Genomic DNA, 15566 nt, shown 5'->3' on the forward strand with positions numbered 1-15566 from the left:
ACAACGAGTGTAGCTTTAATTCACTACCTTGAATGTGTATTTTAATGAAAGTTTCATGAAATTATGAATTTTATCAAAAACTATAGGTGGCGCTCTGAAATCCGCTGAGTGCTGTTCCTTCGTGGGAACAGTATTTTGCATAATCCTTAAGAAGTTAATACATCTGATAAGCACAGAGCTCTGTTGACAGAGTGGTGCAGCTTTCTTGACAAAAATTGAGGAATTTACATTTTGTGGTAATTGTCTTTCAAGTTGTTTTCACAGCTCGCAAATAGCAAAATTAGCACGACACGAGCTGAAATAAATGTAAAAGGCTGCATTGAAATTAAAAAGCTAGCGGGAAGCTCAGTGCTTCATTGACATTTCACAGACATATGCTTTTTTTGTGTGACAATATGAACAACGTATACTACAATACAACATGTAGGAAGGGAAAACCAGTTTTGGTGACTACTGGTACATCATCAAAATAAATAAAATCGCGGCACATTTATGGAAGCATTCAGCCAATTTTACCTAAGTACTAACTTAGTGCTGCAACGTATCCCGAAACTTCGGTACTATTTCAATAATAGAACATGAAAAACTGCTAGGTAGTAGAACTGTTACTTTCGGAACTTATGTCAAATGTGTCTCATTGATCAAGTGCGTACCAGCACAGCCAATGTCCCCCTTATAGCGCGAGTGCACCGTGCCACTTTGCCTGCACTGGGCTAGAGATGCGCGAGTTGACTCAACCCGCAGTCATATCCGCAGGATGGGCGGGCTTAGGGTCATGAAATATTGTGTGGATGAAGGGAGGGTGGGTTGAATAAAGAGAAATCAATACATTAAAATAGTCTATAAATGTATAATTCTGTATAATTTCATATACCAAACATTACGAACACTTTCCTAATAATGAGTTGCGCTCGCACCTCTGACAGACATACTTTGAAAACAGTTACTGTAGCATTTATTTAACTACACAACTCACATGTGCTCATACTTGACTTTTGACCATTTTTATGAAATGCTCACACTGTAGAGCCCTGAGTGTGACCACCCGTCAACGTGGCTGGTATATTAAACATTCTTACCAGCCAATGCCAAAATCTACATTTGGCAGTGGGGGGTGTTCGTTTTAGGCCCTGTCTCTGAAACATTGTGAGTTGTGGTGCATTTATGAGAGCATCCGATGCAGATTAGGGAAGACAGGGCTATATCCTGGGGATATAGGCTACTGAATATAGCCTATTCACATCGCAGTTAGAGCGACTATTGTGCAGTTTCCAAAGCAAAAGTAATATGAAGATTGGGACACAAGTGATGATAGTCATCAATGGATTTTACGTGAGCATTTTTGTCCAATAAACAAATGACTTGCATGGTCACGTGGTTTTGTTTAGGATTTTTGTTCGTTTGAAAATTAAACCAACCAAATGAAAAAAATTATCTACACACAATACCCCATAATAACAAAGCAAAAACAAGTTCAGATTTTTTTTTTTTAATATTACATTTAAATAAGTATTCAGACCCTTTACTTAGTACTTTGTTAAGGCACCTTTGGCAGCAATTACAGCCTTAAGTCTTCTTGTGTATGACTGGACAAGCTAGTGATGACAAGCGTACCGATAACATAATGAAGCCACCACCATGGTTGAAAATATGAAGTGTGGTACTCAGTGATGAGTTGTGTTGGATTTGCCCCAAACATAAGGCTTTGTATTCAGGACATAAAGGTAATTTCTTTGCCCCATTTTTTCAGTTATTCTTTAGTGCCTTATTGCAAACAGGATGCATGTTTTGGAATATTCTCTATACAGGCTTCCTTTTTCCCCCCACTCTCATTTAGGTTACTATTGTGGAGTAACTACAATGTTGTTGATCAATCATCAGTTCTCCCATCACAACCTATAAACTCTGTTTTGAAGTCACCATTGGCATTATGGGGAAATCCCTGAGCCATTTCCTCCCTCTGCGGCAACGGAATAAGGGAGGTCAAAAAAGGGGAGGTCAAAATTCTGTTTGTACACTTGTTTACATGGATATGCTTCTTAATAAAAACCTATTTGAAACAAGCCATTTCACATTGTTACCATTATGGCATTGCATTACTATTATTCAGGTTATTACTTATAAATATTAATGAACAAATTAAGAACTGCCAGGTTGGAGAGGATCAAAAGCCACCAGGCTATGTCGGATACAATAGCAAATATTTTTTTCTTTAAAACGTATTAAAAAACCTAGGCATACCTTAGAGTTTCCGAATGTAGCCTAGAAGATAATGAATTGACAAGGAAAGCATGAAAGGGACAGCTATGCTATAATATGAAGATGAAATTGACCAACACTAAAATTGAAAGAAATACACGCAACATGTTCATAGCCTATTGATCAGCAATGCTGATTATCGAGGGGGAGGTTGTTGGAAACATTTTTCAAATATTGTGAGGAACTTTTATAATTTAACTGGAAGTAAAAAGAAACTGACTTTGTTGGCTTACTGTGTGAGGTGAAGAAGAAAAAAAAAATGACAGAAGCCCAGCTGGGCACTTCCCTACATTTGACATTTGCAAGGCCAGGTTCTTCAATGCATGCTCACATGCTGACCAAACTGGACACGCACATGCGTCCGCCATTGCGCGCACTTTTTTTTGTTCACCCACACCAGAAGTGATCAGGACACACAGGTTGAAATATCAGAACAAACTCAAGTAATTATATTAATTACTTCATTTGTCCTGGAATATAAACATTGGGTTGTTATTTTACCTCAAATGCACAAGGTCCTCTACTCCAACAATTAACCCACATATAAAACAGTACACCGAATTTGTTTCTCATCATCTCTCCACCTTCCTACAGGCTTCTTTTTCTTCTTTGGACTTCATATGGCGGATGCCAACCAACTTTACGGTGCATTAGTACAACCGACTGGAGTATGGACGTCAGTTCATCTTTCAAATCACCAACGTGTCTATATGCTCCTAAAAACCAATGGAGGAGATGGCAAGTGCATATATCCTTCTAAAAAAACAATGAGGAGATTTGAGGCAGGACTTAAACATCACAAATAGAACCAACTTCTATTTCAGCGCCTGGCCACGCAGGCGCTCGCTGTCGCACGCAAGCAGTGTGGGTGCAATGATTGAATAACATGTATGTGTACATTTATTTTGCAGCGCACACGAGTGGTGTGTACAGCATCTCAGGTGCCTGCACTCCATCAACAGGACAGAGATATACCCACAAGGAGCACATAAATTATATGAAACAAACCAAAATGTATTTCTCATAAGTATAGCAGGTTGTGAACTTTACAAATAACATTTCCACCCCGAGAATGAGATTAGTAAATTACTGTACTTAATACATGCATTAACAGAAATTAATGTAACCAAATGACCGTGATTAACGGTAAATTCCCTGTTATACAAACGGTAGGTTACCACATGGGCATTTATAAAAGTGTATTGCCGGGCGACACTGTATAGCCTAGGCTACTATTCTACTTCACGAGGATAGGAGGGCTGCAATTTAGGGCCTTGAATTTCCATGCCTTGCGGCCAAATTGGACATTATGCCCTTGGGCTGAACATAATCATTATATATCCTTTCTCCTAGCTGCCAATTGCAGTGCTCCGAAGCCATCTCTCACTCACATGGCTCGCTCAGATATCTAATTTCTTATTAGCCAATGCCAGTCACGTGATCAGATCCTTCTCAAGCATCACAGCGCCGAAGTACAAGTAAAGACAGAAAGGTAAGGATGCAACTGGGCATGTACTTCTTATCGAATTCTGAAGCGCACATTGAAGGTCTTAGAACGCGTGTCAAACTCATTCCATGGCGAGCATAGTGTCTATGGGTTTTCGCTTATCCCTTTTACTTGACTGATGAAATAAAGTTGACTAATTAGTAAAGAACTCCCCCGGCTACCTAAACTCAGCAAAAAAAGAAATGTCATCGCACTGTCAACTGTGTTGATTTCAGCAAACTTAACACGTGTAAATATTTGTATGAACATAAGATTCAACAACTCAGACAAACTGAACAAGTTCCACAGAAATTGAATAATGTGTCCCTGAACAAAGGGGGGGGTCAAAAATTAAAAGTAACAGTCAGTATCTGGTGTGGCCACCAGCTGAATTAAGTACTGCAGTGCTCCTCCTCATGGACTGCACCAGAAATGCCCGTTCTTGCTGTGAGATGTTACCCCACTCTTCCACCAAGGCACCTGCAAGTTCCTGGTAGAGGTCGACCGCTTATGATTTTTCATGAGTCTTTAGTTGTAGTTATTATAGGAAATATAGGACTATTTTTCTCTATACGATTTGTATTTCATATACCTATGACTATTGGATGTTCTTATAGGCACTTTAGTATTGCCAGTGTAACAGTATAGCTTCCGTCCCTCTCCTCGCTCCTACCTGGGCTCGAACCAGGAACACATCGACAACAGCCACCCTCGAAGCAGCGTTACCCATGCAGAGCAAGGGGAACAACTACTCCAAGTCTCAGAGCAAGTGATGTTTGAAACGCTATTAGCGCACACCCCGCTAACTAGCTAGCCATTTCACATCGGTTACACCAGCCTAATCTTGGGAGTTGATAGGCGTGAAGTCATAAACAGCGCAAGGCTTGAAGCATTGCGAAGAGCTGCTGTCAAACGCACAAAATTGCTGTTTGAATGAATGCTTACGAGCCTGCTGCCTCCTACCATCGCTCAGTCAGACTGCGCTATCAAATATAAAATCATAGATTTAATTATAACATAATAACACACAGACATACGAGCCTTTGGTCATTAATATGGTCAAATTCAGAAACTATCATCTCGAAAACAAGACGTTTATTCTTTCAGTGAAATACGGAACCGTTCCGTATTTTATCTAACGGGTGGAATCCATAAGTCTAAATAATCCTGTTACATTGCAAAACCTTAAATGTTATATCATAATTACGTAAAATTCTGGCAAATTAGTTCGCAACGAGCCAGGCAGCCCAAACTGTTGCATATACACTGACTCTGCATGCAATGAATGCAAGAAGTGACAATTTCACCTGGTTAATATTGCCTGCTAACCTGGATTTCTTTTAGCTAAATATGCAGGTTTAAAATATATACTTCTGTGTATTGATTTTAAGAAAGGCATTGCTGTTTATGGTTAGGTACACATTGGAGCAACGACAGACCTTTTTGCGAATACGCACCGCATTAATTATATGCAAAGCAGGACATGCTAGATAAACTAGTAATATCATCAACCATGTGTAGTTAACTAGTGATTATGATTGATTGAGTTGGTTTTTTATCAAATAAGTTTAATGCTAGCTAGCAACTTACCTTGGCTTCTTACTGCATTCGCGTAACAGGCGGTTAATCAGGTGGTTAGAGCATTGGACTAGTTAACCGTAAGGTTGCAAGATTGAATCCCTGAGTTGACAAGGTAAAAATCTGTCGCTCTGTCCCTGAACAAGGCAGTTAACCCACCGTTCCTAGGCCGTCATTGAAACTAAGAATGTGTTCTTAAATAAAAGGTGTAAATATATATATTTCTTTTTAAATCAGCCAAATCGGTGTCCAAAAATACAGATTTCCGATTGTTATGAAAACTTGAAATAGTCCCAAATTAAATCGGCCATTCCGGTCTGAGCACTGATGGAGGGATTGTGAGCTCCTGGTGTAACTCGGGCAGTTGTTGTTGCCATCCTGTACCTGTCCTGCAGGTGTGATCTTCAGATATACCGATCCTGTTCAGGTGTTGTTACGCGTGGTCTGCCACTGCGAGGACGATCGGCTGTCCGTCCTGTCTCCCTGTAGCGCTGTCTTAGGCGTCTCACAGTACGGACATCGCAATTTATTGGCTTGGCCACATCTGCAGTCCCTCATGTGCCTAAGGCACGTTCACGCAGATGAGCAGGGACCCTGGGCATCTTTCTTTTGGTGTTTTTCAGAGTCAGTAGAAAAGCCTCTTTAGTGTCCTATGTTTTCATAACTGTGACCTTAATTGTCTACCGTCTGTAAGCTGTTAGTGTCTTAATGACCGTTCCACAGGTGCATGTTCATTAATTGTTTATAGTTCATTGAACAAGCATGGGGAACAGTGTTTAAACCCTTTACAATGAAGATCTGAAGTTATTTGGATTTTTACAAATTATCTTTTAAAGACAGGGTCCTGAAAAAGAGACGTTTCTTTTTTTGCTGTCTTAAAGCCCTCTCCTGTACTCCCTGTTCACCCACGACTGCGTGGCCATGCACGCCTCCAACTCAATCATCAAGTTTGCGGACGACACAACAGTGGTAGGCTTGATTACCAACAACGACGAGACGGCCTACAGGGAGGAGGTGAGGGCCCTCGGAGTGTGGTGTCAGGAAAATAACCTCACACTCAACGTCAACAAAACTAAGGAGATGATTGTGGACTTCAGGAAACAGCAGAGGGAACACCCCCATCCACATCGATGGAACAGTAGTGGAGAGGGTAGCAAGTTTTAAGTTCCTCGGCATACACATCACAGACAAACTGAATTGGTCCACTCACACAGACAGCATCGTGAGGAAGGCGCAGCAGCGCCTCTTCAACCTCAGGAGGCTGAAGAAATTCGGCTTGTCACCAAAAGCACTCACAACCTTCTACAGATGCACAATCGAGAGCATCCTGGCGGGCTGTATCACCGCCTGGTATGGCAACTGCACCGCCCTCAACCGTAAGGCTCTCCAGAGGGTAGTGAGGTCTGCACAACGCATCACCGGGGGCAAACTACCTGCCCTCCAGGACACCTACACCACCCGATGCTACAGGAAGGCCATAAAGATCATCAAGGACATCAACCACCCGAGCCACTGCCTGTTCACCCCGCTGTCATCCAGAAGGCGAGGTCAGTACAGGTGCATCAAAGCTGGGACCGAGAGACTGAAAAACAGCTTCTATCTCAAGGCCATCAGACTGTTAAACAGCCACCACTAACATTGAGTGGCTACTGCCAACACACTGTCAATGACACTGACTCTACTCCAGCCACTTTAATAATGGGAATTGATGGGAAATGATGTAAATATATCACTAGCCACTTTAAACAATGCTACCTTATATAATGTTACTTACCCTACATTATTCATCTCATATGCATACGTAGATACTGTACTCTATATCATCGACTGCATCCTTATGTAATACATGTATCACTAGCCACTTTAACTATGCCACTTGGTTTACATACTCATCTCATATGTATATACTGTACTCGATATCATCTACTGTATCTTGCCTATGCTGCTCTGTACCATCACTCATTCATATATCCTTATGTACATATTCTTTAACCCCTTACACTGTGTATAAGACAGTAGTTTTTTTGGAATTGTTAGTTAGATTACTTGTTCGTTATTACTGCATTGTCGGAACTAGAAGCACAAGCATTTCGCTACACTCGCATTAACATCTGCTAACCATGTGTATGTGACAAATAAAATTTGATTTGATTTGATTTGAGTTATCTACCGTAGTACAAAAGTTTAGCTGGCCAACTTGACGTTTTGTGCCAGAAATAAATATTCCAAAACAGATCCCTAATTCTTACAACCACTGTACAAACTATTAATAACAGCAATGAGGCTGATGCAACAGATCAAAACATACAACTTAAAATGTTGACAAACTATTCCTTCATCACATTATAAGCGCAGCAATGCGCACACGGCAAGTAGGCTATATGTGCAAATGTTCCAAAATCCAATTAGCAGGAAAACACCATTCTCAAAAGCCCACCGCAAATACGAGCTGTGACAGAGATGAAAATATCCTTTAGAGATTTAGAAAGAGGGAAGATCTAAAGATGTTACAACTAGCATATGTTGCTAATATGACTAGGATTGTGTCCATGGCTGCTGGACAATGGAAGAAAGTGATTTGAAAACCAATAGAACATGAGATAAATAGCCTACTGGTTTCAATGGCATATGAAGAAGTGTTCATTTAATAATTCACTCAATATTCCTACGTTTGGAATTTGGCTAATCTACTGTGAACAAGGTAAGACATGCCTCATGAAATGACGAAATAGTTTCAAAATGTTGACTGCATCCGCTCAGATTACACGGTGTGTGATTTTGCGGTTTGAAACAAGCAATGTCCTTTCTCTACTAACTAACAGTGCCTCCAGTAGGCCTATGCAGGGGCGTTGGCATGGGTGGGTCTGGGAGGGCGCAGGCCCACCCAATCAGATTGAGCAAAAATGCTCTGTTGGCCCATCCAAATTTCTGCAGACCCACCCACCAACACATTTCTGGCTACACTCCTGCAGCTATGTCAACTGAATCAAACCTCTAGAGGTTATTAATTATCCTATATTATATTTGCAAAACATGACTGGCTTTAAGCCGATATGTAAATTAAGTCTCATTAAAGTTAGTTTACATTTTCTGGCGCCTCCCTCATGTCAGCATCAGTGAAGCTGTAGCCAACATGTATACATCACCTACACTTTGACAGGCAAATGATTTATCAACATTTACATAAAGTTTTTTCATAAAAGAATAGCTACTGTTTTTCAAATAAATATAATTGCCTATTTTGGTTAATGGGCTTAGTGCCATAGAACATGGCCTTGGTGCCCTGGCAGATTGGGCACCTCTTGAAGGCCAAATGACCTCGTCCCTAAAATCTCGAAATATATGCATGCATACAACGACCGGACATGTTTCATTAAGCACTTAATGGAAAAATGCAACAATAGCAAGCCTATCATCTTAAAGTCAAAAGGCTATAAACTATTATTGAACATGTAATGAAGCAGCTAATAAAAACGTCATTTTCAAACATTTTGCCAAAAGGCATTTTGGGGAAAATACCATTCTAAACAGCGCACCTAATAGGAGAAGTTGTGACAGATGAAAATCTCAGTTAGAAACCTAGAAAAGGGGGGAATCTAATAGCAACAACTATAATGGGTTGCTAGTACGACTAGGATTGTGACTTTAACTTCTGGATGACGAAAGATTGAGGGTTGATATGAAAACCAATAGAACAGGAGAGAAATGCTGGTTAATGGCATAATTGCCTCCAGTATGAAATGTCTCATTATTTGAAGTAAAGAAAAACATTCAGGTTTCAAACAATTATACTGCCTGAAGCTCACATTGCAAAGTGGTGGATGATGCGGTAGGTAGACTATATATAGCCTATGCACCCGAAAGGTCAATGGGAGGAGCGCTTTAATTGTGAGTTGAGACTGAGAAATAAAAATCTTCTTTGTCATCACCAAAGTTAACACGCGATTGCATTTAGAATTGTTATTTGTTGCGTAATGACTGAGATTATAAAAGTAGGTTCACTCCAGTAGCCTACATGCTTTAAGAGGAGCTACTCTTGCGCAGTCTGACAGCTGGTAGGCTATTCCTCTCCTCAAATTAGGCTCTGTATGCTGTGCGTGTGAAAAAAAAGATGCATGACGACTAACGAACACACACACAGCAATTTACACAAAATTATGCAAATTAACCAATAGACCAATAGAATAAGCCTGAACCGTCAAATGTATTTGCAGCTAACCGATTAACCATTAACATACTTACATGTTAGGTTGGAGAGGATTGGCGCATTATTCATTTGAAACATTAGCGCATTACAGGCCTAAGAGCCTGAACAACCTTTTCGACTGCTATTGAATAATTTATAAATAGTCAGAACGATTTACTAGCAAGCAATGATGACTTTTATACAATGCAGGTTCACACATCAAACGATTAGTCTATAGCACTCTACACTAGAGGTCGACCGATTAATCGGAATGATTTCAAGTGTTCATAACAGTCGGAAATCTGTATTTCTGGACACCGATTTGGCAGATTTTTTTTTTACACCTTTATTTAACTAGGCAAGTCAGTTAAGAACACATTCTTATTTTCAATGACAGCCTAGGAACGGTGGGTTAACAGCCTTGTTCAGGGGCAGAACGACAGATTTTTACCTTGTCAGCTTGGGGATTCAATCTTGCAACCTTACAGTTAACTAGTCCAATGCTCTTACCACATGATTACATTGCACTCCACGAGGAGACTGCCTGATATGCGAATGCAGTAAGAAGCCAAGGTAAGTTGCTAGCTAGCATTAAACTTATCTTCTAAAAAAAACTATCAATCAATCATAATCACTAATTAACTACACATGGTTGATGATATTACTAGTTAATCTAGCGTGTCCTGCTTTGCATATAATCGATGCGGTGCGTATTCGCGAAAAAGGACTGTCCTTGCTTCAATGTGTGCCTAACCATAAACATGAATGCCTTTCTTAAAATCAATACACAGAAGTATATATTTTAAACCTGCATATTTAGCTAAAAGAAATCCAGGTTAGCAGGCAATATTAAGCAGGTGAAATTGTGTCACTTCTGTTGCGTTCATTGCACGCAGAGTCAGGGTATATGACGCCTAATTTGCCAGAATTTTACGTAATTATGACATAACATTGAAGGTTGTGCAATGTAACAGGAATATTTAGACTTACAGATGCCACCCGTTAGATAAAATACGTAACGGTTCCAGATTTCACTGAAAGAATAAACGTCTTGTTTTCTAGATGATCGTTTCCGGATTCGACCATATTAATGACCTAAGGCTCGTATTTCTGTGTGTTAAGTCTATATTTGATAGAGCAGTCTGACTGAGCGATGGTAGGCACCAGCATTAATTTGAACAGCTCTTTCGTGTGTTTTGCCAGAAGCTCTTCGTTGTGCTTCAAGCATTGCGCTACTTATAACTTCACGCCTATCAACTCCCGAGATTAGGCTGGTGTAACCGATGTGAAATGGCTAGCTAGTTAGCGTGGTGCGCGCTAATAGCGTTTCAAACGTCACTCGCTCTGAGACTTGGAGTAGTTATTCCCCTTGCTCTGCATGCGTAACGATGCTTCGAGGATGGCTGTTGTTGATGTGTTCCTGGTTCGAGCCCAGGTAGGGGCGAGGAAGCTATACTGTTACACTGGCAATACTAAATAGCCTATAAGAACATCCAATAGTCAAAGGTATATGAAATACAAATGGTATAGAGAGAAATAGTCCTATAATAACTACTACCTAAAACTTCTTACCTGGGAATATTGAAGACTCATGTTAAAAGGAACCACCAGCTTTCAAATGTTCATGTTCTGAGCAAGGAACTCATGAGAACATTTGGCACATATTGCACTTTTACTTTTCTCAAACACTTCGTTTTTGTATTATTTTAACCAAATTGAACATGTTTCATTATTTATTTGAGGCTAAATTTATTTTATTGATGTATTATATTAAAGTTAAAATAAGTGTTCATTCAGTATTGTGGTAATTGTCATTATTACAAATAAAAAAATGTAAACATTGTTTTTTTTGTTTTGTTTTTTTAAATCAGCCAATTTTTTGGTATCGGCTTCTTTGGTCCTATAATCGGTATCGGCGTTGAAAAATCATAATCGGTTGACCTCTAATTATGACTGATAAGTAAGGTTTCGGCCATTGGTTTTCGTTGATCACTACCTACACAATTAACATATTTTACCCATTGGTCAAAATATGTGTTTTTTTATTGACACCTTTACAACAAGGTAACATTAATGTGATGCAGGTACTAACTAAACTCAGCAAAACTAGAAACCCTGTCCTTCAAAGATAAATCAGTAGAAATCCAAATAACTTCACAGATCTTCATTGTAAAGGATTTAAACACCGTTTCCCATGCCTCTTCAATGAACCATAAACAATTCGTGAACATGCATCTGTGGAAGGATCGTTAAGACACTAACAGCTTAATGACGGTAGACAATTAAGGTCATAGTTATGAAAACATAGGACACTAAAGAGGCTTTTCTACTGAATCTGAAAAACACCAAAAGAAAGATGACCAGGGTCCCTGCTCATCTGCGTGAACGTGCCTTAGGCATGCTGCAAGGAGGCGCCTAGGACAGCGCTACAGAGAGACAGGGCAGACAGCTGATTGTCCTCGCAGTGGCAGACCACGTGTAACAACACAACATCAAACCTGCGGGACAGGTACAGGATGGCAACAATAAATGCCTGAGTTACACCAGGAACACACAATCCCTCCATCAGTGCTCAGACTGTCCGCAATAAGCTGAGAGAGGCTGGACTGAGGGCGTGTAGGCCTGTTGTAGTAAGGCAGGTCCTCACCAGCAACAACGTCGCCTATGGGCACAAACACACCGTCGCTAGACCAGACAGGACTGGCAAAAAGTGCTCTTCACTGACAAGTCGCGGTTTTGTCTCACCAGCGGTGATGGTCGGATTCGCGTTTATCGTCAAAGGATTGAGCGTTACACCGAGGCCTGTACTCTGGAGCGGGATCGATTTGGAGGTGGATGGTCCGTCATGGTCTGGGGCGGTGTCAGAGCATCATCGGACTGAGCTTGTTGTCACTGAAGGCAATCTCAATGCTGTACATTACAGGGAAGACATCCTCCTCCCTCATGTGGTACCCTCCTGCAGGCTCATCCTGACATGACCCTCCAGCATGACAATGCCACCAGCCATACTGCTCGTGATTTCCTGCAAGACAGGAATGTCAGTGTTCTGCCATGGCCAGCGAAGAGCCCGGATCTCAATCCCACTGAGCACGTCTGGGACCTGCTGGATCGGAGGGTGAGGGCTAGGGCAATTCCCCCAGAACTGTCCGAGAACTTGCAGTTGCCTTGGTGGAAGAGTGGGGTAACATCTCACAGCAAGAACTGGCTAATCTGGTGCATTCCATGAGGAGGAGATGCACTGCAGTAGTTAATGCAGCTGGTGGCCACACCAGATACTGACTGTTACTATTGATTTTGACCCCCCCTTTGTTGAGGGACACATTATTCCATTTCTGTTAGTCACATGTTTGTGGAACTTGTTAAGTTTATGTCTCAGTTATTGAATCTTATGTTCATACAAATAATTTACAAATGTTAAGTTTGCTGAAAATAAACGCAGTTAACAGTGAGAGGACGTTTCTTTTTTGATGAGTTTAGGTAGCTAAGTTTGGATAGCCAGCCAGCTAACATTAGTTAACGTTAACCAGCTAGCTAGGTAACGTTAGCTAAATTGTTGTCCAACAGCTAATGCCGACTATAGTCATGAAACAATATAGCTAACAATAATGTTTTGGAATACATTTGTCCGTTTCTAGCTAGTTAGTTTGGTAACGTTAGTTCGCTTGAAAAGTTTGTAAAATAGGTAGCCAGCTATGTGACTCGGCATCTTTCCCGTATTCCATGCTCACATTTGCTAACGTTACTGCTTACCGGCAGATGTTATCATGTTTGGTTCTTTATTCTCCCCCTCAAGTCCAAGAACCCAGGTACCGTTTGTTAGCAACAATGAACTTATGGAAAATCAAAATCTTGAAAGGACCGTAAAAGTGTCCGTTGTTCTCAAGAGGGACACTTGTCTCTTGAAAATAATTGTTTTTCTCAATAATGAAAGCCCCCTTCCGAAAGACCCAGTTAGGTATATATAGTTAGTGCCTGGTGAAATTACTGCTCATCATTGTCAAATTGGCTGATTCTTGAAAAGGGCGAATAAAAATTATGATTGTCATTGTCAAAGACTGCATATTTCGAATCTTATAAAAATGTAATGCATCATTTAGGTATGATTTTGTTTCCACAAACCGGCTTCTATTCTGCCAGGCTCGCATGAATCAGTTATTTTTCATGTCATACACACGTTTTTCTGCAACCCTAGCGCTGGAGAGAAACAAAATATTAGTAATCTTCAGTCAGAAATAATGACAGTGAATGTTTATTTTAGACGAGTTTTGTATCATCATTAGTACGTCTTTTAAATGAAAATTGATTTGTGTGACTTACAATCTCCCTTTTATCAGTCCTTCTACATAACTTAAAGCAAAGAGGTGCAATACATTGTTGCTCTTTCAAAATAAAATATGTTTGATAAGTCTATTGTAATTGGTTAACTGAAGGATTTGGTTATTGTAATTGGTTAACAAGCAGCGGCTTCACAACTATGAATGAATTGCCTGAAAACAATGAATGAATCATGAAAGACAGAGTAGAATCCAACAACTAAATTCAGTATATTTTAATTTAATATTGGATGAATATGCAATTATACAACCATTAGTTTAAAATCTTAAATACAAGTTAGAGTAAACCCATAACCCATAAATGGTTGGATTGGTGCAATTTCTATTATTTTTAGACTGAACTAAGGCACAAAATGTTTACATAATTCTTGGTTTCTCATTGTTTTTAACACCTTTTTATTGTGACAATTAAAATAATGAAAAGCATGGGTAGCCTGAGTGAAAGAACAATGTTTCTCAAACTAACTATCAGTGGCTTAATGTTAATTGAAGTATAAACTGAAACAAAAAACATTAAAATACGTACAAAACAGGACGATGTACAGTACCAGTCAAAAGTTTGGATACACCTACTCATACAAGGGTTTTTCTTTATGTTTGACTATTTTTTACATTGTAGAATAATAGTGAAGAGATCAAACAATGAAATAACACATGTGGAATCATGTAGTAACCAAAAAAGTGTTAAACAAATCAAAATATATTTTATATTTGCGATTCTTCAAAGTAGCCACCCTTTGCCTTCATGACAGCTTTGCACACTCTTGGAATTCTCTCAACCAACTTCATGAGGTGGAATACATTTCAATTAACCGGTCTGCATTGTTAAAAGTAAATTTGTGGAATTTCTTTCCATCTTAATGCGTATGAGCCAATCAGGTAGGGTTAGAGGTGGGCAAGATAGGGGTGGTATACAGAAGATTTTGGAAAAGACCAAGTCCATATTATGGCAAAAACAACTCAAATAAGCAAATAGAAATGACTGTCCATCAATACTTTAAGACATGAAGGTCAGTCAATGCGGAAAATTTCATGAACTTTTCAAGTTTCTACAGGTGCAGTCGCAAAAACCATCAAGCGCTATGATGAAACTGGCTCTCATGAGGACTGCCACAGGAAAGAAAGGCCCAGAGTTACCTCTGCTGCAGAGGATAAGTTCATTTGAGTTACCAGCCTCAGAAATTGCAGCCCAAATAAATGCTTCACAGAGGTCAGACACATCTCAACATTAACTGTTCAGAGGAGACTGCGTGAATGAGGCTTTCTTGGTCGAATTTTTGCAAAGAAACCACTACTAAAGGACACCAATAAGAAGAAGAGACTTGCTTGGGCCAAGAAACATGAGCAAAGGACATTAGACCGGTGGAAATCTGTCCCTTGGTCTAATGAGTCCAAATTGGAGATTTTTGGTTGCAACCACCGTGTCTTTGTGAGATGCAGAGTAGGTGAACGGATGATCTCCACATGTGTGGTTCCCACCGTGAAGCTTTGAGGAGGTGTGATGGTGTGGGGGGGCTTTGCTGGTGACACTGTTGCTGATTTATTTAGAATTTAAGGCACACTTAACTAGCATGGCTACCACAGCATTCTGCAGTGATACAACAAAACACACCTCCAGGCTGTGTAAGGGCTATTTGACCAAGAAGGAGAGTGATGGTGCTGCATCAGATGACCTGGCCTCCACAATCACCCAACCTCAACCCAATTGAGATGGTTTGGGATG

At 40.1% G+C, this 15566-nt stretch overlaps 1 protein-coding gene across 1 annotated transcript in view; it reads right to left on the bottom strand.

Annotated features, from left to right (window-relative positions):
- Positions 1–13450, bottom strand: part of LOC112250611 (26S proteasome non-ATPase regulatory subunit 1) — a 122925-nt gene extending 109475 nt beyond the window's left edge. Inside the window, exon 1 of the mRNA XM_042321921.1 lies at positions 13260–13450. Within this exon, the coding sequence (XP_042177855.1) occupies positions 13260–13275 (16 nt within the window). The 5' untranslated portion in view covers positions 13276–13450. The remainder of the gene's footprint in view (positions 1–13259) is intronic.
- Between the last annotated feature and the right edge of the window lie 2116 nt (positions 13451–15566).

This window comes from Oncorhynchus tshawytscha, linkage group LG05 (genome assembly GCF_018296145.1).
Source record: "Oncorhynchus tshawytscha isolate Ot180627B linkage group LG05, Otsh_v2.0, whole genome shotgun sequence".
In the NCBI taxonomy this organism is placed as follows: domain Eukaryota; kingdom Metazoa; phylum Chordata; class Actinopteri; order Salmoniformes; family Salmonidae; genus Oncorhynchus; species Oncorhynchus tshawytscha.